This window comes from Lacerta agilis, chromosome 15 (genome assembly GCF_009819535.1).
Source record: "Lacerta agilis isolate rLacAgi1 chromosome 15, rLacAgi1.pri, whole genome shotgun sequence".
Taxonomy (NCBI): Eukaryota; Metazoa; Chordata; class Lepidosauria; order Squamata; family Lacertidae; genus Lacerta; species Lacerta agilis.
In genome coordinates, this window is record NC_046326.1 from 27,563,966 (window position 1) to 27,588,955 (window position 24,990).

The 24,990-nt window shown below is 47.0% G+C and overlaps 1 protein-coding gene and 1 non-coding gene across 4 annotated transcripts in view; both read left to right on the top strand.

Moving 5' to 3' along the window:
- The window catches only part of ETS1 (ETS proto-oncogene 1, transcription factor), a 102,207-nt gene that overhangs the window by 36,857 nt on the left and 40,360 nt on the right, over positions 1 to 24,990 (top strand). Inside the window, exon 1 of one of the 3 annotated variants that reach the window (XM_033171644.1) lies at positions 8,406 to 8,597. The exons of the other annotated variants lie outside the window; for them this stretch is intronic. Within the exon in view, the coding sequence (XP_033027535.1) occupies positions 8,516 to 8,597 (82 nt within the window). The 5' untranslated portion in view covers positions 8,406 to 8,515. Of the gene's footprint in view, positions 1 to 8,405; positions 8,598 to 24,990 lie in introns of those variants that run through there. 3 annotated transcript variants of the gene reach the window in all.
- On the top strand, positions 23,541 to 23,613 carry TRNAK-CUU. The gene has a single exon. It is a non-coding gene; the product is annotated as a tRNA-Lys (tRNA).

Sequence of the window (24,990 nt, forward strand, 5' to 3'; positions counted from 1 at the left end):
TGTTAAGCAAGCTTATGAGGTTTATTTTGTTTGTTTGTTTGTTTGTTTGATATTCCAAGGTGGCGTACATGGCTCTCCCCCTCCTCATTTAATCCCCACAACAACCCTGTGAGGTAGATGAAGCTGAGTGGCAGCGATTGCCCCCCTCCCCAAGGTAACCCAGTAAGCATCATGGCTGAGTACCCTGCTCTTTCCAAGGTCCTAGTCCAGTGCTCTAACTACTACACCACACTGTTGAATTTGTGCAGCAAAGCAGGCTACCTAGCCAAGATCTTCTGGCTCATGGTACATTTTGGACGTGTCGGTCTCAGTAGCGAATGCCCTACCTGTCCCTACTAATGGACAAGCTAGACAGCTGGCTTCTACTGTACTTAGGTAATGCAACGAGTTCTTGGCCAAGACAATGACTTGGATGAGAATGATGAGGGTCATCAGACCTGGGGAGCAACTGTGCCCACCAGAACTCTCCTCAAGCCAAGCTCCTTTCCTTACCTCCCCTTCGCTCCAGGTCACTCCATGCCTGCCCACCCTTTCCCATGCCCTCCTTGAGAGCTTGCTTGGATTTGTCCTTGAACTGTGGCAATGCCTCTTTGCTTGTCTGGATGCAGACATGGGCTTGTACATGCAGGAAACCTTGACTTTTGCATGAAGACTATTATTTTGGAGGGGTAAGAATCATGTCTGTTGCTCTGCCAGATTTTGCATCTGACCATGTCCACCATTGCTGTGCAGCTCCCAGTAGGTCACCCAAGAGGTAATGTGGTCCTCAGGCTAAATAAATTTCTGCCTCCTTGGCTTAGATGATGATGATGATGATGATGAGAGAGAGAGAGGGAGCGCACAGAGGGAAGGGGACCGTAAAATGGGTTGGGGTCATAGGTCATCGCTGCAGAGAAAAGGCAGATTAAACTGTCAACATGGCCAGCAACTGATGCACCCTGACCCAGGGTCAGACCTTCCATCCCACACGTTTGCCACATTCATCTCTGGAAGCCAAGATGTTGAGATGAAAAGGTGTATTCTAACACATTCGCTTAGGATTTCATTTCTGAAAGAGGCTGCTGCGCTGCTGTTACGTGTTTGCTGCTGGTGGATGCTCCTTCTCCCCCATGCAAAGGCATCTCAGCGATGGCTGTCTGTTGGCTGAGGAATTTCTCGCTCTTCCAAAATCCAGGACTTAAAAAAAAATCTTTTACTGACATCCGTGCAAGATTTCTGCCAATAAGACCTTAAGGTGACCAAGGTCTTCCAATCGAGGGAGTTTAGATTGGGTGCAGTTTTGCAGCTTAGAGAACGCAGGTGACTGATGCTCTGTGACAGGCTTCCTCAACCTCGACCCTCCAGATGTTTTTGGCCTACAACTCCCATGATCCCTAGCTAGCAGGACCAGTGGGCAGGGATGATGGGAATTGTAGTCTCGAAACATATGGAGGGCCGAGTTTGAGGAAGCCTGTTCTATGATGACCAGATTCTGAGGATGCATTGTGGGTGACAGATGCCTCTTTCATGTGTGGCTTTCTGGCTGCCCAGGATCACCTGAACGGAAAAATTCTGCATCACCCACTGGTTCTTTTAGGATGTGCTCTGGTTATATTTATCAGTAGTCACTACATTTTCAAGAGGTGAATGGCAGATATCATTGCCTGGAAAATTCTGACATATACCATTAAACCTTGATAAGTAACTAAATTTCATCTTGATATCTATCACTTTCTGGAAAGTGTAAGCCAGGTGTAGACAAGCTTTTTCTGTCAAAAGTAGCATTCCCTCAAGTCAAGTTCCTTCCCATCCTTCTGAATATGCTTTTACTGTATTTTTAAACCAGAATTCGACTGGATAGACTTTGTGTGAAGGATCTAGGAGTCTTTGTAAGCCACAATCTTAACATGAGTCAACAGTGTGATGATGCAGTAGCAGCAGCAAAAGAAAAAATATTGCTATTCTAGGTTGCATCAACAGAAGTCTAGTGTCCAGGTCAAGGGAAGTAATAGTACCCTCAATTCTGCCTTGGTCAGACCTGGAGTCCTATGTCCAGTTCTGGGCAGCACAATTTAAGAAGGATATCGACAAGTTAGAACGTGTGCAGAGGAGGGCAACCAATATGATCAAGGCTGTGGAGACCAAGCCTTATGAGGAACGGTTGAGGCAGCTGGGTATGTTTAGCCTGGAGAAGAGAAGACTGAGAGGTGAGATGAGAACCATCATCCAATATCTGAAGGGCTGCCACATGGAAGATGGAGCAAGCTTGTTTTCTGCTGCTCCAGAGGCCCTAACCAATGGATTGAAATGACAAGAAAGGAAATTCCAACTAAAGCTTAGAAAGAACTTTCTGGCAGTAAGAGCTGTTCGACAGTGGAAAATACTCCCTCCAAAGGTAGTGACCTCTCCTTCCTCGTGTGTTTTCAAGCAGAGGTTGGCTGGTCTCCCTCAGGGATTCTTGAGCTGTGATTCCTGCATCGCTGGCGGTTGGACTAGACCCTTGGGGTCCCTTCCAACTGTCCAATTTGTGATTCTATATGCTTCTGTGATCATACATGCACAAGACCCCAGGTTCAATACCCAGGTAGGACTGAGAGAGAACCACTGTCTGTGTGAACAGTGCTCAGCTAGATGGGGCAATGGCCTCATTCAATATAAGGCAGTTTCCTGGGTTGCTCTGGGATTGAAGACCGGGAGAGCTAACCTCTTCTCTACTGATGCTTACTGGATGCCGGGAATGAATGAATGGATTTATCAATGGCTGTGAATGAGCTTGAGTCCTGATGGAGAAATTAAAATTCCCCTGTAGCAATAAAAACACACACACCAAAGTCTCGGAGATCGTCGCTCAGCAGATGTCCAACAACGAGTTTCGAAATACGAAAATAACTTTCAACATAAACAGCATCACCAATACTGCTGCTTCCACTGGGCCTGGCGTGGCTGTGTCTGGGTGACCGAGAAAAGCTAATCAGGAGACTGGCTTGGGGAGAGAGGCATGTTATTTAATTAGCCGTACAATGCAATGACTCGGAGGCACGTGGTGGCCCTAATGGAAGGAGATAGATGTCCTTTTAGCCGGGCTAATTGTTCGGAAAGAGCGGGGTCTTTGTTCAGGCCCTGCATGCGGTCTGTGATCTCTCAGAGCCTCAGGGGTGCTGCCCCTGCTTATAATTTTTGATGGATCTATTCAGGGCCGCTTTGCAGCGTAACAAGAGAAAAACAAGAGCCGCATTGTTGGGCAGCCAGGATCTCCGTCCAAGAAAACCACCCCAACAAACCCAAACACGTGTAGAGGGAGGAGGGCCGCTCTGCTTTGCCAGGAGAGCAGATGGGCCAGGAGGCAGGCAGGCTTCCCAAGTCAGAAGGCAGCACTCTTGATGGTCCTTAATGGGTGGGTGCAGGAAGCTGCCTTGTACCCAGTCAGATCATGGGTCCATCTGCCTCTGCCTTGCCTACACTGACAGCTCTCGAGGATTTCATAGTCACTTATCTATTAAAAAAAATACTTACATGCCACTATAGCATACAAGATATCAAAGTGCTTTAGAAAAAGAATATCTACGTACAAGGAAAAAAACCCACACAACATTTTAAATTCAGAGGCGATCAACTATTATGAAAAGACTTTTCTGCAAGCAAACCAAGGTGGAAACTCAATAACTGGGTCCCTTGGAGGAATCCTTCACGTCTCTGTTCCGCTCAGGTGTGCAGGCTCTCAGCCAATGGATGGAGAGGTGTCATTTTGCCAAAACAAAGCCAAGCAAGAGTTTGAAGCAGCTTTCCCAACCGAGAGAGAAATGTGGGATTTGGCCTTCTCCATGCTGATCTTTGCTCCTTCCTGCCACTCCGCCTTCTCGCGCTCTCCCTTCAGGCTTGGTGCCTGGGATTTACTGGCCATCACTTCCGTGGGAACCTTTTCCCTTTTTTTTGGTGGGGAGGGAGTGATGCTGACAGCCCAGGCCGGGTGCTCAGCTGTTCAGGGCAGGCCTCTCTCTCTCTCTCTCTCTCTCTCTCTCTCTCTCTCTCTCCCTCTCTCTCTCTCTCTCTCTCTCTCTCTCTCTCTCTCTCTCTCTCGGCTTTGTGCTCCGTTCCAGGAGGTTTTGTGGTTTTGCTGTGGGAGGAGGAAGAGGCTCGTCCTGAGAACCGCATGGAACCTTGAACACTGCGGAAAGGAAACCGAGGAACAGTCAGGTCTGCTTTCACACCCTGGGGACCACAGATGCATTTGGACAGCCTTGTCCTCACAGCAGCGAGGCTGCAGGTGCTATGTGAACCAGGTCCTGCCTCTTTTCCTCATCCATATCCATCATGCGAGGCCTTCCCCCCCCCCATGTGAATTACCCTGTGGGGTGTGTGTGTGTGTGTGTGTGTGCTTTTGTTCCTCCGTGCCTCTGGAAGTTACAACATTCCAATGCAATGCAGGGGGAAAAAGAGATTATGGGCTTGTGAAAATTGCATCATCTCTCTCTCTCCATCTGAGCCTGCAATGAGTCGTTTCCAAAGCCAGCTGCTTCTTTTATGCTCGATTTCAAACTCTTTCTTGCATGGCTAGGGTTGCCAACTGACTTGGGGGGGGGGGAATCTGTGCTTGTGATGAAGCTGCCCTGCCGTTCTCTGGAGCACCTCGGCCATCGAGTTCAATCTGCAGGAAACAGGGGGTGATGTTTGCCACGGGAAGGAGGCAGGCCTGCAGTTCGAGCTGCCATTAGAAGCATAGGAGCAGGGCCTGGTTAAGGCAGTTGGCAACCTTGCCCAAATTCCCTCCCTTTGCAATGATTCATCTCAAGGTGGACTTGCAGCGAATATTCTCCTGTCATGATGTTCCACTCATTCTTGAGTTCCCCTGCCTACCTTCTTCCCCTGATGTTTTATACTGTATATATAAAAATATATGGCAAAAGGGACGTGGGAAAACTGAAACCTTTCAGCTGGGGGCAGCCCCCTAAATATCCCTATAGAGCAGAATATGACGGCTTTCTCCTGCCACAGGGAACTGCCTGAGCCTTTGTATCATTAACCATTATTAGACCAATCCCCACCCACATGTCAGACCTATTTGCATGCCTAGCAACCAACGTACCACATAGTAAGGCAAATACAGCCACACTTAGTAGTTCTGGAAGCAAAAGGTATAGGGACTTCCAGGGGAAAGGAGCAGTCCCCAAGGTGGCAAACCCATGCACCATTTGCTGGGAGATTTGATAGTAATGATCGACATAACAGGACACAGCACTCCTCATTCCAGAAGCATGAGCCCCAGCACCTCTCTCCACTAGCAGGCTGCCCCTGGAAGGCACTCCAGGAGAAACTGCAGCCCCAGGTTGGGTAAGGTCCCCACCTCCCTTTGCAGCAAGCATTCTTGAAAGGTAGCACTCACTCATTCCCCACATGCCCCATGATGAAAGCTTGGGGAGGTTCTGTGACATTTGGGGGTTTCTGTCCCCTTATATACATTTGATAACTTCTGGGTGGATGGTGGATGATCATGGAATTTGGATTGGGGCCTGGACAAGACATAACACCTTTCCTGCACATCACACATATGCACCGCAGTGCTTCCCAACCTTAGTTCTCCATCTGGGTTTTTTGGACTACAATTCCCATCATCCCTGACCTTGCTAGCTAGGGATGATGGGAGTTGTAGTCCAAAAAAAACCCCACGGATGGAGACCCAAGTTTGGTAAACCCTGCTGTTTCTCTGCAAACCAACACTATGCATTTGATCCCTGCAGCTGAGCATATGAACTGATCCATCGAAAAGCCCAGCATTTTAGCTGGCATCAGGCAATACGAAAAGGCTGCCAGCTAAATGTGGGTTGACTTGTTCACATGAGTGACTCACCACTTGATGCGGCAAGTCAGTGTGGATGTGTTTGTGTGTGAACCAAGCGCGTCTCAAGAAGTACATTGCAGTCGCTCAGCACGCAACTAAGACTGTTAGGTTTTCTCACAGAACGAACCACAAGAAACAGGTTGCTAATGACGTTTGTACTCTCTCTTTTTTGTAATAAAAAAACCTTATAGATATGTATGTGTATATGTATATACCGGTAAATGGACCTCTGTGAGTCATAAATGCCTATCTGTGCTCTGCCGTTTGTGGTCGGGTGTTTTTGCTACAGAAGTTGCAATAAAATACTTTATCTGCAAACCAAGATGCCCTTCCCCCCAGACCTTCATTTCGGTTCACGAGCTCCTGGGGTGATAGAGATCTCGGCATATTTTGTGGCAGGAGCGGTCCCAACCCCGCCTTGCAAAGGAAGGATCCTTGGTTTCAGGTGAAATTGGTGGGGGAAATAAGCAGTCAGCACTTTTGGGTCTTAGTCCCCCCCTTTTTTTTTACTTCTCACTGATTTGAAATGCAACTCCGCACATGCTTAATTTTCTGAAAGGTGGACCCACTGTGGACTCCTCCAGGCTGTCTCTCATCAATGTCACCTTGTTTTCAGAAAACACATTTGTTGTTACTAAAAGCCCTCCTCTGTTCTTTCTTCTTCTTCTTCTTTTTTAAAAAACCAACCCTGCAAATACCGGTATAAAACAAAGAGGTTGTTCAAACGGAAAATAGCACCGTGTCCACCTTTCCATGTACAAAACAAAACCTCTTCCAACTTCAAAATTTTAACTACATTTTAACTAAACTGAATGAAGTATTAAAGGCAGGGGGTTGCGGCCTTGCATGTGGGTGAAACACAAGGCAGTTAAAATGCTGCCATGTACGGTTTTGATCATCACATGTCAAAAAAAAAAAAGATATCAAAGAGCTGGAAAGGAAAGGAAAGGTGACAGTGTCCGAGGCTTTTTAGCTGGGGAGGGAAAGGTGAACAGGAATGGTCAAGGTTTACAGAATGATGGAGATAGAGAAAAAGTGTTAGCACTTTTTAGATGTGTAAGATCTCCTAACAGCTGACCTCTTGGCCTGTCCTCACAATCAAATGCATGCTCTCTCAAGTCACACCCAGTCCATAAAATGTATTGAGCTGTACAGCTATAATGGATGTGAAGAGCTTTGGACACTCTGTAAATGTGAGTTATTGTGATTCATCATGATTAATGGATATGTAAGAGAGGGAGAATCGTCCTTCTGTAGCATTGCTGGCCACCCTAGTGGCAAAGGAAATCATGAAAAGGGGGCATTAAGGGGGCCTACCTTAAACCCCCACACACTGAAAACACTCTTTCCCCCTCCAGACAATCTTGGGAACTGTAGTTTCCCCCTAACAGAGCTACAGTTCCCAGGAACCTGGCCCAAATTCCTACTTTGATGGCACCACTGTATGTCTCTCTGTGTTGTATTAAACTACCGGTAATAAGGTTTTTTAAAAAAATCATCCATTATGTGTGTGCAAGAGAGAGAGGAAACTCATCCCCCTGCAGAACCACCACCTCCCACTTTATGAAGAAACTGAGGCTGAGTTCTTTTCCTCTTTATACACTGTGTGGTATTCATAAAGATAGGGGTTCATGTGCTTTTCCGGCTGCACAAAGGGCTTCCTAAAGACCCCTCTACTTAAGCATGCATTCCCGGGCTCATGAGATTCACCACACTGCTTTATTGTCATTGATATTTAACTTAATATTTTATTGATGGCGCCTCTGCTTTACTGATGCATTTATTTGTGTTTTTGGTTCTAAATGTCACATACAGCTTTTCCTTTCCGTTACCTTACTGTGTGTGATATAAACTGCTTAGGGATTTGTCATATTAAGTGGTTTGGCGATGCCAATGATGATGAGGATTCCTCGGAAGGTGGTGGACTCTCCTTCACGGGAAGGTTTTAAGCAGAGGCAGGGATTCTTTAGCTGTGATTTCTGCATTGCAGAGGGTTGGACTAGATGACCCTTGGGGGCCCCCAATCTACAACCCCATGACTCTTTGATGATGAAGAAGAAAGCAAGACTTGCACCCATTTTCCTTTGCTCCCAAGGGACCAAGTAAAGCGTGAAGTCCAATCCCTCTTCCCGCCTTCCCCTTTCAGTGCCTGATTACAGTTCTGATCCTGCAGGGGAGCCTTACTCCGGATTAACTAATGCGGAGTAAGGAGAGGGGGGGAGCCCCTCTCAAGAGCGCGGTCCAGAGGCGAAGGCGCTTCGCGGAGGGTCTGGGCGGCGGCGAAGGGGCGGAGGCAAGCGGTTCCCACCCCGGCCGCTGTCACGGAGCGGAGCCCGGCCCCTGCTCCCTCCTCCTGTCGGCGGCAGCCAGAGAGCTCCGCGCCTACAGCCGCTCCTGGGCTGGGAGAGAAACCCACGGGCAGGCAGGAGGCAGCGGCGGGGCTGGCCGGAGCAGGAACGCCCCGGAGACGAGGCACGGGAAGGCGGAAGGCAGCGCCAGAGCGAGGGAGCGAGCGAGCGCGCCACGGACGGAGCCCGTCGGGCTGCCCCGTAGGCGGAGAAGCGGGCGCGGGGCGCGGGGCGGCAAACTTGCAGGGCGCAGCTCGGAGTCTCCAACTTCGGGGGTGCGGGCGTGGGCCGCTTTCCCGGCCAGAGGGGCCGAAGGATCCGACCCGGAAGGTCCCCCTCCCCCTCGTGGACCATGAAGGCGGCCGTGGACCTCAAGCCCACCCTGACCATCATCAAGACCGAGAAAGTCGACGCCGAGATGTTCCCTTCGCCGGGTAAGTGGGCCGCTGCGCCGCGCTCTCGGTCCTTCGCGTGCCCCGACGACGCGCGGCGTTCCTGGCCGGGACGCGCCTGGCCGGCCCCGCTCTCCCCGGGTCAGGGCCGAAGGGTCCCCGGGCGACGGCTGCGCTCAGCTTCGCTCCTTGGTAACTGCGCCTTCCTGGGATGGGCTATCCTGTTTCCACGGTCTTTTGCGACGCCTCTTCTGGGACACCCCCACCCCTTCCTCTCCGATCCCACCGGCTTTCTTCTACCCCTAGACCGTCCGTTTTATGCCCGGGGGTGCCATCTCCCGGTGTTTCTTTTCTCCCCCTGAATTGGAGTCCGGCAGTTGTGTGGATCCGTGGGGACGCTGTATGGTGCAAGCGAGTGGTTTGGCATCCCAACCCAAGTCTTGAGAGAGGTCTGGCCGACTTTCCGGCTGTTTATAGGGGTAGGGCAGGATCATCTTCCTGACAGTTGGACCACAGTCCGGGAGCCCTTGCCTGGAAGCTCCAGGGAAGCGTTTTTTCCCCTTTGGGTGTAATTGACTCTTCTCTTCTATCTATCTCTCCCTCCTCCCTCTGTCTTTTTCTCTCTTCCCCTTTTCCCTCCCTCTCTGTATGTGTTTTGAGCGCGGCTGTCCAGGAGAGCTAATAGGTCTGGCTCGGAGCGCCTGTGTGGGCTGAAATGTCCCTTCCCTTCCCACCCGCACCAGCGCACGAATCACACACCATTTTTACAAGTGAGATTTGCTGAAAGTAGCACATTCTCCGAACTCCCTTGTATGATCAGCTGGAGATGGCAAGGGGGGGGGAGGCGTTAGGGGAAAGTGGGCAAAAATAAGGCATTCTAATCCCATATCAGAGGGAAGGCTTTCTTTCATTCTTCTCTCTCTTAAAATTAAGTCAGGTTTTGGGGAGAATTGATTTTAAAAAAAATATATTTAAAAATGCTTCTTTCTTTTAACTCATCCTTCTGGGGGGTTCCGCTGGAGGAAAAGGGCAGTGCAAATTGACAGGGTGTAAAACTCAGATGGGGCGAACCTGGGTTCAAACCCCTATTTACACAGGAATCACACTGACAGTGCAAGCCTGTGTGTGCCTGCTCAAACATGTCCCACTGAGTTCCAAGGGACTTACTCCCAGGTAAAGTGCACCTAGGACTGTGGCCTGAAGCAGGGTTGGAATGTAATCAATAAATATATAGACGCAGAAGACAAAAGCAACCCATAATCTCTTGGTGAGAGAAAATAAAATGGAGGTCCCTTTTGTGACTCCTTCTTTTTTTTAAAAATACTCCTCTTTAAAAATAATATTCTTAAACACACACAAACACATTTCCCCCGATCCAGAAATTTAGAGTTTTGTTCCTTTGGTTTTATAAATCCATTGGTTGCAGATTACCAAAAAACAAACAAAAAACACATTGATTTGGATGCTTTTACCTTTTGATAATCTGCTAATATCAGCTCTGCATCCTCCAAAACTTTTTTAAAAATGCTGTATTTTAAATTCTAGTGACATCTCTCAGTGACATATTTATCAATATGTTAAACCAACCTCTGCCAACCTGGAGCCCTGCAGTTGCTGCTGGACTACAAATCCCATCATCAGCCCCAGGGGCCAGCACAGCCAACATCTTATCAGCTCCCTGTTTAGGGAAGCTTTTAATGTTTGATAGATTACTATATTTTAGTATTTTGTTGGAAGCCACCCAGAGTGGCTGGGGAAGCCCAGCCAGATGGGCAAGGTATAAATAAATTATTATTATTATTATTATTATTATTATTATTATTATTATTATTATTATTATTATTATTATTATGTCCTACTGCCATGGTGAGAATTGTAGTTCAGCAGCACCTGGAGGGCGTCAGGTTGAGATGAGCTGTGCTAGACAGCTGCTTCAGGGCCATTTGCACCCCTGCCTCACCCACCCACCCCTCACACTACAAGAGATGCTGGAGAAATTGTCTGATGGAAGGGCAGGGGAAGGAGTGTCCGGTGTTATCTGGAGAGATGGTTTCAGCCCTAGTTGCTAAGTTACTGTGTGACCACCAGTAATTTTAGCTTTTCTTGTTTGCGGTTAACACTTAGGGCCCCGTCTTGGATGCAAAATGCAAAGGCTTGCTAAGTAACCTCGTATGACTCGGTAGCCTGCTAACAATGCAGCCGCTGGGTTCCTGCGAAGGGTGTATATGTGGCCGAGATGCTCTTTTGCGCGGGTAGCAAAAACTGTATCTGCAACGTGGGGAAAGGGTTAAGCTCAGTCTGATGATCACCCACAGCTGGACCCTCCTCTTGGCTGACCCTCCACATCTGTACACTCCTGGCATCTGTATTTACGGATGTTAAACTTCTCGCTTTCCCCCAGCCATTTCTGAGCCTTGTTCCTGAGTTTCTGGGAAAAGCAGTCCCGGGTTTTCTGCTGGTTCCAGCGGCTGGTGGAAAACGCCTGGTGGAACGGGAAGAAAAAGGTGACAGCTGGCAACCAAAATCCAGCCCGGCCTGCTGATTCCTAAACTTAAGTACAGAAATTCATCCTATCAGTTTGCAAAAAGGTCACGCTGCCTAAAAGAAAGAAAGAAAGGAAAAAAGTATCATCTTTCATTGTAAGAGGGTGTTTTCATTTTGTTTTTTCGCTTCATTTCTGAATGGGGAATTGCAGAATTTTCCATTCATGAAGAAGGATCAGCGACTCCAGATTTTGTCAATGCAGAATCCTCGCTACCCAAATTTCTGAATGCTTTTCATCCACACTATAGTGCCTCGCATCCAGAAAGTTACCAGGTGTTGGGTGTGTTGAGCTGAAAAACTGAACGATGAAAGGAAGACCTCCGTTCAAATCCTGCCTTAAACTTACTAGGCGCTCTCCTCTCAGTCCCAGCCCTACCTTTCAGGGTTGTTGTAAGGATAACTGAGATAATGTATCATCCTTGGGGGGATAACTGAGACAATGTGTGTGAAGGGCTTTGAGAATGCTAAAGCACCACATCAGTGCTAAGCAACTATTAAACCAAATCTTCTAAACAAAAGCTGCTAGTCCACAATAATTGTGGATAGCTTGCTTTCCCACTCCTTTGCTTGCCTGTACTTATCTGTGTTAGTCTTTTATGGCACAGCAGCTTCCTGAAAAAAGATGTGGTATGGAAGAGAACCCTCCCCAAAACATTATTTCAGTTTTTAAAAAATTTCCTGTTCACTTGGAGAGGAATCCTGCTCACCATAGGTGATCAAGCAAGAGACTGTTCAAAGGCCTGAATTACATGTGATGTACTGGTGATGGCTCCTGGCTAAAAGAGGATTTGCCAGATTCACAGAGGACAAGTCTACCTGCGGCTATTAGTGATGATAGTTGTGTGTTCAGATGCAGCATTTCAATTGCAACAGTGGTGAAGCAACAGCAGGGGTGGCCCACTGCCCTCAGCTGCTGCTTGTGGGCTTCCCAGGGGCATCTGGCTGGTGGAAATCGGGATGTGGTCTAGGTGGACCTTTGCTCTGACCAAGCAGGTCCCTGCTTGTGTTCTCGTCACACCAGAGGTACATTTAGGTCTAAAACAGCGGAGCAGAATGCAACCAAATCCTCAGTGTGGTCTTGCTCAGTTTAAAATTGAGCTCTTGCATTGCAGGTGGTTGGACTAGATGGTGCGCCATCCAACTCTACAATTTTATGAAAGTTTGGTACTTTGTTGTTGTTCAGTCATTCAGTCGTGTCCAACTCTTCGTGACCCCATGGACCAGAGCACGCCAGGCACGCCTATCCTTCACTGCCTCTCGCAATTTGGCCAAACTCATGTTAGTAGCTTCGAGAACACTGTCCAACCATCTCATCCTCTGTCATCCCCTTCTCCTTGTGCCCTCCATCTTTCCCAACACCAGGGTCTTTTCCAAGGAAATGTATGAATTTGTGTCAATAGCAGCTCACATTGCCTGAACGTTTGAGAAAGTTTCCTGTGTTCCTTATGATTTTGTCCAGCATATTTCAGGGAATGGCAGCTCTCTCTCCAAGCAAGTACTCTCAGGAAAGTCCCTTTTAGGTGTGGTTAAATCTGTTACTATGGTCTCCGTTCAGGGGCATAGCAGGGTCTTCTTAGTTGTGGCTCTGGCGCAATGGAAATCCATGTCTAAGCAAGTTCATTTGCATATGGTAGCCCCACCCACTAAGTTGAAGGCAAACCATCTGTGTGTATGTTGGCACAGCCAGGGCTCAATAAACCTCTTATTTTTTTTCCCTGCCCACCTGTGAATACAACAATGGGGAGAGATTTCCAAACACCAGGCAAACCCTGATATATATGTGATTTAGAAACTGCATTTGTCTTGAGGGGTTCTCGGTTGTGCTGAGCTGGTATGCAAACTTCTTTCTTTCAATAAAAGCATTTGTTTTTATTTCTACACCTTTGGGACTGACTCTTTTACTCTTGTTTTCAAGGGGCCATTTGGTGATCTGAATCACTCTTGACTTTATGACTGGCTCCCTCTCCATGGTTCAATCCTCACTGTTTGCCATAAGCCTTGGTTGAAAGGGTGAGGCACAAACTTAATAAGAACCAGTGTGGTGCAGTGGTTAGTGCATTGAACTAGGATCTGAGAGACCGGGATTCGAATCCCCACTCAGCCATGAAGCTCACTGGGTGAGCTTGGGGGCCAGTCACTGCCTCTCAGCCTAACCTACTTTGTGAGGATAAAATGGGAAGGAACAGAACTCTATAAGCCACCCTGAGCATCTTGGAGGAAAAGTGGGATACAAATGTTAATAATAATACAATAGAAAAGAACAAAATGTGAATAATGTATTTTGTACTGCCTACACAGGGGCTGCCCTGCAGGTCAACTGTGTTCATGCTCCCAGTCCTCATGGTACTCCTGTATCCCAGGCTTCAGACTCTGCTTAGCTTCCACACATCCAGGGATGAGATCTCATACTGGGAACAATCCATATTGTAGGCATTCCTTATGGTGCACATAGATAGATATTTATTATTACAGCCATTGGCCCATCACGCACAATTTTTCAAACAACATATGTATACTTAGCCTTTCTACTTAGAACTTCGAAAGGACTTTAAAGTAACAGACTAGGCAGTAAATTTACAACATAAAACATCACCCCCTATTTATAAAATTATAAAAACTATAAAAAATTATAAAAACATCAATTAAGGTAACACATAATTACATCCTGAGTCATGATTTAAAAGGAATGTCCAATCCGCCCAGAAGTCCATTTTTCTTCTTTTGGGATAGGACGGTGATCCTTATGGTGCACATGGAAGCATCCATCCTTTTCTAGGGATTCCTCAAGCAACATCATGAAACCAGGAGCCACACCAGGTGAACATGGCTTTATGGCTTATAATTTATCGATGAGTTCAGTGTTGGCACACTAGCACAGATTAGTGTGTATGGAGCATGGATCTCTCTCTGCAGGAGTTCCATCTCTTTGCATCAGGGTTGGGCAACCTGTAGCCCTCCAAGGTTGCTGGACTACAGCTCTCACCTTCCCTTGGCCTCTTGCCCTGTGGGTGGGGGCTGATGAGAACCAGAGCCCAAGAACCTCTGGAGGAGAGCTCCTAGTGCCCCATCCGACAGATGTGGGAGTCCTTTTGGAGCATCCTGGGACTTTGGTCCTTCTCCAGATACAACTCACAACACCATGTGTGCCAGCAAAGTTACTAGTCCTCTTCAGAATGCTGGTTCCTTGGAGGAGACACTGACTCAGGGATGGGGAGCCTGTGGCTCCCAAGATGTTACTGGACCCCAACTCCTACCAACCCCAACAAGTATGGCCAGTGGCCAGGAATACAGGGAGCTGAAACTCAGTAACTTCTGGAAGGCCACCAGAATGGCTCAGAATGGTCTCGGGGAGCGTTGCCTCCTATTTGCATTCCTTCCACTCCCCTCCATACCAGTGTTTGAAATTATCCAGGTGCCAGGTGTCTTTTGTGACTGGCGCGGCTACAATTGCAACCACATGGAGATCTCTGGATGTCGGGTTGGTGGCTGGGGAAAGCAAAATGTCACTTAGTGAAGGATCTGAAATATTTCCCTTGAAGCTTGAATTAGATTTATTGTGGCTTGTTTTATTTGGTGTTTTAATATGTTGTAAACCACTTTGAGATTTGTTCTTTAAACTATGAAGCGGTATTGAAATGGAAAATAATAATAATAATAATAATAATAATAATAATAATAATAATAATAATAATAATATCCCATGGGGTATGTAGAAATCTTCTGGTAAGGCTCCATTCCAGGTGCCATCTTTTGCCGGCTTTTCTGTCCTGTGGAATGAACTCCTCCAGGAGGCTTGTTTGGTACAGACACCGGCCTGCTTTGGGGGACAAGTGGGAGCCCCCAACAAGTTGGTACCATTTCTGTTCTGCCAGGCTTTAGGAAATGAGCCCCCTGCTTAGTAATGGGCAGCCAGGATCGCTCTTGTTGGCACTGAGTCAGTTTAGAACTTACAGGCTTAGTTCAAGGGTGGGGATGGTTATTTTTTAACTCAAGGGCCACATTCTCTTCTTGGCAACCTTCCAAGGGCCACATGCCAGCAGTGGGCGGGGTCACAGACAAAAGTGGGTGGAGCAACTGATGTAAATGTTGCCTTTATATGCAGGAGGCTAGTTTCTACACACGCAATCGCACATCCCTCTCTCTATCCTCCATCAGGACAGGCAAGAGGCATGGGCAGAGTTCAAGGACACATCCTAGGCAGGCCAAAAAAAACCCTCAAGGGTATGAAGCAGGGCCTGTGAGGGGGTGGCCTCACTGGAGAGATCCAATGAGCAGAGAGAGAGGTTTTGAGGGCCACATTCCCCACCTGTGGCTGTTTTGTTCTCAAAGGATTGCCCCTTATTTGTAATGATCCAGACCACATTCTAAGCTAGAGAACTGGAAGTAGCAATGAAAGGGCAACTCCCCACTGGTGCCAGAGGAGCAACTGTATAGAGATCTGGGAATCAGGGCTGTTCAAAGTGGCAACGCCTCCCTTTGTAGAATTGCTTCCAGCAAAGAGACGTTTTAACAGGCATTCCTGGGCCTGGATAGGGCCAGGTGATGCTATCTCTCCCAGGTGCACTCGAAGGAGCCGAACGCAGAAGGCAGATTCCTTGAAAGGGGCGGCTAAACCTGAGGGAGATTGGTTTGTCTTTCCGTGCAAGCCAGGTTCTCCGTTTAAACTTTAACTTCCCACCGCAGTCGTGAGCTGCCTAACCTATTTGTAGATGGCGGAGCTGCAGTAACCGGTTGCATGTGCAGCTGCGGCTGGGAATCGAGGACTTTGTGAATTGGAAGGGAGAATTCCCTCCCGGCTCCCCCCACCCCCCATTCATGCAGAAGGGACCCCTCTTCTCTCCAGCATGTTGACAAGCCCATTAAAGCCTAAATCCGATTCTTCCTGTGCCTTGGAAGACTGTGGGCATTTTAAAGTTGAGGCAAAGTTCAAACTTTGGCAGCAAAAAAAAATGACAGAAACCAAAAAAACGATCTCCTAGTAAGGACACTCATTCCAGCGGCTTCTGTCTTGGTAGATGAAGCCATGTTAGAAGCCAAGGAGGAGGACCAGACTGTTAAATCATCCAGTTTAATCCCTCGCCACCATTCACTTCTGAAAGAATCCCGTAATGGGTTTCAGGACTGATGATGTTCTGGAGGCAACAGCCAAGCTGGGGAAACATAGTGACAGGGCTTTGCCTCCAAAAGGCTCCTGGTGAAATCCCCATCATCCCCATCATCCAGGCAAGGCATGGAAAAGCAGAAGCCCTGATGGTCCAAGGCTTTAGGCTTGGTATTCCTCAAGCATCCTGGGTTGCCCACCTCTGCAAACCTCATCCATCTCCAGGCATCAGAGCAGGTTCAAACCATGCAGCCCCAAAGAGGCCCTTTCCAAAGGCAAAAAGTTGGCCTCTATTAAATACAAACAGGACTTAGGATATATTCCTAAAACAGACCCTCCAAGTGTCCCTATTACCCAGCGACAGTCCCAGATTTACAGAAGATGTCCAGGTTTCTGATTTGATCCCGGAATGTCCTGCTTTTCCTTGTTGTTGTTGTTGTTCAGTCGTTCAGTCGTGTCCAACTCTTCGTGACCCCATGGACCGGAGCACGCCAGGCACGCCTATCCTTCACTGCCTCTCGCAGTTTGGCCAAACTCATGTTAGTAGCTTCGAGAACACTGTCCAACCATCTCATCCTCTGTCGTCCCCTTCTCCTTGTGCCCTCCATCTTTCCCAACATCAGGGTCTTTTCTAGGGAGTCTTCCCTTCTCATGAGGTGGCCAAAGTACTGGAGCCTCAACTTCAGGATCTGTCCTTCTAGTGAGCACTCAGGGCTGATTTCTTTAAGAATGGATAGGTTTGATCTTTTCCTTAGGATGTCCTTATTTTCATCGGAGAAAAGTTGGAGGGTATGGTAGGACGTTTCCTGAGACAAGGAGATAAGTAACTATACAACCTTTAGAAGACACCTGAAGGCAGCCCTATAAAGGAAAGTTGTTTAATGTGTAATGTTTTGTTATGTTTTTATACATCTTGGAAGCAGCCCAGAGTGGCTGGGGCAACCCAGTCAAATGGGTGGGGTATAAATAATAAAATTATTATTATTATGGAACAAAACATCCCCCTTTTCATCAGAGAAATGTTGGAGGGTATGCTAAGAAGCAGAACTGAGTCCTAACTGGCTTCCCCCCCCTGCTGTGCCAAAGAAAGATGTTTGCTGGCAAAAAGGTTACGCCGTGGATGGGGAACTTACCTCCCCCCTGCTATAAGGAGAACATTAGGAATCTGCCTTCTCCTGAATCAGGCTGCTGGTCCATCCAGCTCTGTATTGCCTACACTGAATGGCAGCGACGCTCCAGGGTTCCAGCCTTACCTGGAGATGCCAGGGATTGAACCCAGGACCTTCTGCATGCCAAGCAGGTGCTCTGCAATCTGTTTGCGTTTCTCTGTAAACACGTGACAGTGGATCGTTGGGGCTTGATGTGAAGTCCACCCTCCCCCCCCAAAATAAATAAATTGTTCTGACATTTATTCATTCCCAGCTTGCAAATAGCTGTGCAGGTAAATCACTTGGAACATATTCTGGTGATCCGTAAATATATATATATATATAGAGTGAGAGAGAGAGAGAGAGAGTGTTAATTAAAATAATGCTATAAACCTTAGTCAGTAAAATAAGTAGAGGAAAGGCAGGCAGTGAAGGAACTTAGCGGGTTTCTCTGCATAGGCTGTTGTGCAAAAGAGGCAGCAGTGTGGGGGGAAAAAATACCTGAAAAAAATACCATAATCAGGTTAAATCGCGAACAGGATTTGAAGCATGAGAAGCAGAAGAAAAAGGATAATATTTGAATTAGAAGTATGAGTCTTTGGTGGAATGCTTATTAGAATACAGTATGTAGATCGCATGAGATTAAGAACAGCACGGAAGGAAAGGTGGGAAGTTTAAAGAGAAATGTGTAACAAATTTAAAAGCTGGAATTTACATGTAAAGATTTAGAAGTTTAATAAATAAATAAATAATCACCCAGGGGGGAAAAGACGAGAGTCTACACAAAAGCTGGTCTTTCTTCATGTGTGGAAGGAGCATTGGCGGGTGGGGCGCTCGTGTCTGAACTGACATACGTTTTGTTGCTCTGTTGATCTCAGGCTGCAACCAGGTGTGACATGCAGTCCCGAACATCTTCCCCCAAATAGTTCTGCTTTCGACCAAAGGCTGCTAACTTGAGCAGAGGAGTTGCAGAGAGCAGGGGGGGCTGTTTAACCCTTTCCCCTGTCTTAAGGGAGAGGCCGTGCAGCATTCGAAACTCCTATTCTTCTAGTTGTGTTTTGCGACAAGGAATTTCATTAGCGGGAGCAGTTTCTGAGCTCTGGGCTCAGTACTGCACCTGATTTCAGTTTAAAACTGCAGAGTGGAAGGAAAGGAGGACCTTTTCCTGCCTCCCCACTTCCAGCCACTCCCTGAAGACTGGAGAAGAGACCCTCTTAAGAATATTAGGGGGGCGGGCAGGCGAATCATGGCTTTGTTTTTTGCAGCCTTCAGATGAGGACTAGACCATGTGAAAAGTGAATATAAGATTTTTAGCTGCAGTTCATCCATTTTCAGCTTTGTATTCTTGTTATTAAAAGAGTGTGCCTAAACATTCCGTTGTTACGCCCATAACCTAGGTTTAAGGTGCCATTTAGCTCCTAACACTTTCATATCTCAGTTTCTAGGGCTGTGTCTCAGCGGTAGAACATCTCTTCTGTATGCAAAAGGGCCCTCCCTCGCCCCATTGAAAAAAATATTAGATAGCAGAAGAAATACATACCTTTGCGGAGCACTGCTCTTAGTCATGGTGGGTTAAAGAAGGACACAGCAATCTTCCCCAATCTGGGCCCTACCTGTCCCTGAGATGTTTTAGATTATACTGTAATCCCCATAATGCCTGACCATTGGGCAAAACACCTGGAGGGAACCAGGTTGGGGGAGGCTGGCACCTAAAATGACCTGGAAAAGGCAAACTATTGCGTCCCTCCTGACAATTCTCAGCTAAAAACTGTCCCCACCCTAGGTTTATTTTTCCCCAGTGAGGAAAAGATACCCAGATTAAAAGGCAGCTGCAGGGGGTGATTTCAAGTGGGAAATGTTGGAGGTGGAGTGGAATCAGCAGAAAGGACTCAAAAGGTTTCCCTTACTTTTTTGGTTCAAACTCAGAGCCAGAGGCGTAGGAAGGTCAGGTGGTACCCAGTGCAGAAAATTTCTTGTCAACCCCCCCCCATTGACACACCCCCCCGCAAAAATAATTTTACGCTATTTCATATTTTCTTGCAAAGGAATAATAACAAGCAATAATAATAATAACAACAACAACAACAACAACAACAACAACAACAACAACAACAACAACTTTTATTTATATCCCGCCCTCCCCAGCTGAAGTCGGGCTCAGGGTGGCTAACATCAGATACATAACACTGGTATAAAATCAAACAATAATTAAATTACCTCCTAAAAACAACTCAAAATCAAATTAAAGTCTAATTAGATGGCTTTCCACAGGGTTAGGGTTGGGAACAGTAAGTGCTCCACTGAACTGAAATTTCAGCCTTCACGACATAGGAAAACAGCCAAGTGAACAGCCATTTTGGTGGAGGAGGGTCAAGATATTAACCGATATGCATGAAATTTCATATATAGCTATATAATCCCTAGTATAGTAAGATAAGACCTTTGGAGCAGGCATTTAAAAAAGTTTTTTTATGAACCGCCCTAGTAGGGCAGTAATTGTTCCTTGATAATTTGTCACCCCCTCCATATTATGGAACTTGGGGCGGTCCACCACCTACGCCCACCCCTTGCTACGTCCCTGCTCAGAGCATCCTGGTTGAGTTTTAAAACAGCAGGAGTTGGGGAGGGATATTACACTGAGAGAGAGAGAGAGAGAGAGAGAGAGAGAGAGAGAGAGAAGTCCCACCCCACACCTTAGATTCATGTTTGTGGTAGAGGTGTGCAAACGTTTTCTTCTTCTGCATTTCCTTTCTAATTCCTCCTAACAGGAGACCCAATATAAACTATCCCCTTATCTGTGTTGTGTTCGAAATTGGAATCGCAAAGCATTTCTGCAGCCCAGCATTAAGGGAATAATTTCACACTTGGAGATCGGTAGCTTAAGAGTTACAATACTGGTGGCTTTGTGTGTGTAATATATTAATAGATTTCCTGTATTTGATCAATGCAGATTTTCAACCTCAGCTGCACTCTGCTTCTCTTTGCTACCAGGAGGCAAAGAAAAGAAACCAATTGGGGGGAAACTAATAGGAGATTTGATAATTTGTGTGCCTCAAAGCCAACTCCTCTATTTATTTCAGCTCCACCAAGGCCACTGTCTTTTTATTATTATCTGGCACTAGGGATGGGGAGAAATTTGATTCATCCCATGTTTTAAAGGTGAACCTACCTAGTTTGCACTTTTCAAGTGTGAATAGGAGAACCAAAATGGGCATCCTTCAGAAATCCCACTTCTCCCAATTCTGCAGTACAGTTTTCCAGCCAAGTAACAGGTACAAAAGTGCAAATATTGTGGAAAAGGTGTGCCCAAAAAGACACACATTTGTGAAAATAGCATACAAAATGCATTATATCAGGGGTCAGCTTTTTCAGCAGGGGGCCGGTCCACTGTCCCTCAGATCTTGTGGGGGGCCAGACTATTTTTTTTGGGGGGGGAATGAACGAATTCCTATGCCCCACAAATAACCCAGAGATGCATTTTAAATAAAAAGACACATTCTACTCATGTAAAAACACGCTGATTCCCAGACCGTCCACGGGCCGGATTTAGAAGGCGATTGGGCCTGATCTGGCCCCCGGGCCTTAGGTTGCCTACCCATGCATTATATTAAAGAAAATTGCACTAGAAAGATGTCCATATTAGCAAAAAAAAATGTGTACACCAGAAGAGATTCGTGATAAAATGCTGGTGAATTTTCATGAGAACTTAAAAAAAAAAAGTGGTCTGTTTCAGAAATGTGGGGAAAGATAAAACGATAAAATCAGGAAGAATTTGCAACCATACTTTTAAAACATACGAAATGTTAAAATACTACAACAGGTTAAAATTTGCATCAACTTTCTGAGCATTTCAGCAGGGTTGTCTAAACAAGAAGGTTCTTAGCAGGCGCAGAAAAGAGTACGGGGTTAAGGTGCCTGCTGGCTATCAATAGGCAGGGAGTTCCATGGTGTTTGGTCTCCCAACCCAGACAGGCACAGACAACAAGGCCATGTCTTACCTGCTGGAATGGCCACTCTGCCCATGTGGGATGGACCACACAGGATCTGCCACTTGCATCCAGCCCATCATTTGTGTCTGGGGCCCCTAAAGTCCATAGACCTGCAATGGGCATTCCTGCGACTAAACCGAAACATTGTAGTCAGACGTTGTGGTGTGCGTGGTTCTCCCACCCACCCCACAACAACCCTGTGAGGTAGGCTAGGTTCAGAGAAGGCAGTGACTGGTCCAAGATTCGTGCTCGAGTGGGGATTGGAACCCGGGTCTTTCCCTGGTCCTAGTCCAACTGCTACACCATACTGGCTCTCAAATCCCACCGTGCTTCGACTGCAGAGTGCATGGGGAGGGTTAGAAGAGCAGGCATGGACTTCACCCCCTAGTTTATGTATTCAGAGTGCTCTCTCATCTTTATTGATGGAGCTTTGAGCATCCTGTTGGTTCCCGCCCTAGATAAAATCACTGCCCCTCTTAATGCCAATAATGTTGGGGCACGTTGCTGGTGTCTGTCTACACATGTACCCTGGAGCAGCGTTGGGGGGGGGGGGGCGGAGGGAAGTGTGGTATGAGAGTCGCAAGGAACCGATAGAAAGGCTTGAACGGCCACATTTGACTCCCAGGCCTGAGGTTCCCCATGCCTACCCTACATGGAGCTGGGTGTTTTGGACCCAGACCTTGCTGCAATCTTGAGATTTTCTGCTTTGTTCTCTCTCTCTCTCCCCCTGCCCCCCACGCGCTTTTCTTTAGAAAAAACCAGCAGGTTTCTTGACTTTGTAACTGAACTCTTGGAACTGCGTGGGCAGCCATCTGCTTTTGACTCGACAAACAAAATCAACCAAGTGCAGTTTAAATAGCAGTTTCACATGAAAAGCAGGTAGACTTCCAGAAGATGTGGTTTCGCTTGCCGCACGTTGCTTTCAGGGCTTTGACTAAAGCAGCTAAGATGCACAGAAGTTTCTGTATTTTCTTTGTGCCGCATCAGGCCTGCAGCGCTGCAGATCCGAGCTGGGTGGCCAGCTTCACTCTTTCGGCTGGCCTCTGCTCCTCTGCAGCCTTAGTTAACAGTTAAACGCTTCTCTTCTTGATCCCTGCTAACCAGCTTGCTTTTAAAGGCGTACGAGCAGGCCACGCTGTTTTCATCCTCATCAGTTCATAGAAACATAGAACTGTTGGAAGGGACCACAAAGGTCATTTAGTCCAACCCCGTGCATTGCAAGAATCTTTTGCCTAACATGGGGCTCGAACCCACAACCCTGAGATTAAGACCTTCATGGTCTAGTTGGCAGACATGACTACCCAGCTGCCATTTTGTTTAGTCGCCCCACGGTCTTGATTCATGGCTGTTAAGTGCGGCTGTGTTGGTTTCATTGGACTGCACGGTTTACGTTAAAATTTGTAAAGTCTTTTTAGGTGAAAAATCTATTATTATAATAATAATAAATAAATAAATAAGATTTAGGGGGGAAAATAGTTTAATTGCCTTTTCATGTTAGCTGGTTCCATTGGTGTTAACAGCTCCATCTTTGAGCCTGACTAGCTAACCCTGTATTATTCCTTTGAATCGATAATAAATCTCATTCATCCGGCAAACAACGTGCAGTTTTCAAATGGAATTGCCCACTAGCAAAGTGGTGGGGTGGCCCTTCAGTTCCAAAGTACAGACACAGAGCCGGTTCCTGCCGCTGCTTCTGTCCTTCGTCTTGGCAACAAGGCTGCTTCTCGCCGGCTACTCCTTCCATGCCTTGCTTCGCTTCTCCTTTTCCAAGCAGATATCAAATTAAACAGGCCTGCCGTGCCGGCCAAGAGCTCTCTCCCGCCGCTGGCCTTTGGCCATGCTTACATTCTCCATCCAAATATTGTGGACTCAGTAATAAATATTTATTGATTCCATCATTTCCCACATTTTTCCCAGGTGTGCTGGATGTTTCTCCAGGGTGGGGGCAAACCACGTCATTCCCCGTTTAGGTTGAGTTGCAGATGATGACCCATCTGGCTGGAATCTGTTGTTTGGCTTCCAGTTCTTTGGCTCCGTCGGTGACTCAGCGCTCGACCCCAAGGCTCGCAGCTTTTGCATGAGTCTAGGATGCTGCATTTCCCAGCTAGAGAGGGGCCAGCTGTTTCCATTTGCTCCCAAAAGAGCAGCTTCAACCTGCTGAAAGGAAGAAGAGGACTGTTTCAGCCCAGGCACCATGTTCCCAGCTGGGTTAGCTCAGGTGGTAGAGCATGAGACTCTTGATCTCAGGGTTGTGGGTTTGAGCCCCACATTGGGCAAAAGATTCCTGCATTGCAGGGGGTTGGACTAGATGGGCCTCACATACCCACCAACATTTCTCTGATGAAAATAGGGAAATCCTATTCAGTAGTAGGAGTAATAGTAATATTTTTTATTATTTATAAACCACTCCATCTGACTGGGTTGCCCCAGCCACTCTGGGCAGCTTCCAACGTGTATAAAAACAATAAAACATCAAACATTTATAGATAGATAGATAGATAGATAGATAGATAGATAGATAGAGATACACACACACACACACACACACACACACAGGGCTGCCTTCAGATGTCTTCTCAAGGTTGTTTTACACTCTTAAACAGGCATCCCCAAACTCTGCCCTCCAGATGTTTTGGGACTATAGTTCCCATCATCCCTGACCATTGTTCCTGTTAGCTAGGGTTGATGGGAGTTGTAGTCCCAAAGCATCTGGAGGGGCAAGTTTGGGGATGCCTGCTCTTAAAGGCACAGGAGCCCTGTCCTCTTTTGCCTCAGGTCACCCTGGTGGAGAAGGAACTGCCTGGAGGAACCACTCCCTCTGTTTGGCTACCCTGGGAGCTGTTTGGGCCTCTTTTTTTAACTTGCGGTCAAGGCAGCTTGCCTTATCAGCGCAAGCTTCGAGGGAGGGGACCCAGAGAGGAGCAGATCTGATCGCACAGTTTTAGGGGGTTTTTTGGTTTCCCCCCTAGGGTTATTTTTACCCTCCAGCAAAGAGCGATTGCTAAATGCATTCGCTTCTCTGCAGAGGGTGTAGCTCCCTGGAGGAGCTGATCACAGCCCAGGGACTGCTAATGAAGGCAACCTAAAATCGCCCTCTCTTTACCTGCTGGATTGCAGACTTTTCAGCCATTCACCTCATCGGTAGGGTAAACAGTGTGTTTGCGGTCAGAGGGTTATAAGGAGCATCTGGTTATCTGCATGCATTGTTTCAGTTGTTCAAGTGTGGAGTTGGAGTTGGAAAACAGGTCACTAATAGTAAATGCTTAGAATTTTTTCACCCAAACTTCTGGGCTGCGTGCATATCAATTCCCCTGTGTTTTCCTGCATACTCTGAGCTAGTTTGGGTAAATGGGATCGATGGGCCATTTATATTGGTACGCTTCTTTTTATCATTTTATCATTGGAATGCAAGTTTAGATAGTATCGCTGCAATTGTTTTTCGGCAGAAATGTGAACGGATAAAAATTATTACCACCCCTTCGTCTCCTTACAAAGCTGTTTTGGTTTTCGGAGTGGAGAAGGCAAAACCAAGTATTATGTACCAAGTACTGCAGCTAAAGTGTTGCAGCGTGGAGTGCTTGTATTCAGCATTCCTGCCAGCCACGCCCCTTTCCAGGATATGCCATTCCCTTCACCTCTCCTTGGTCTTCTCT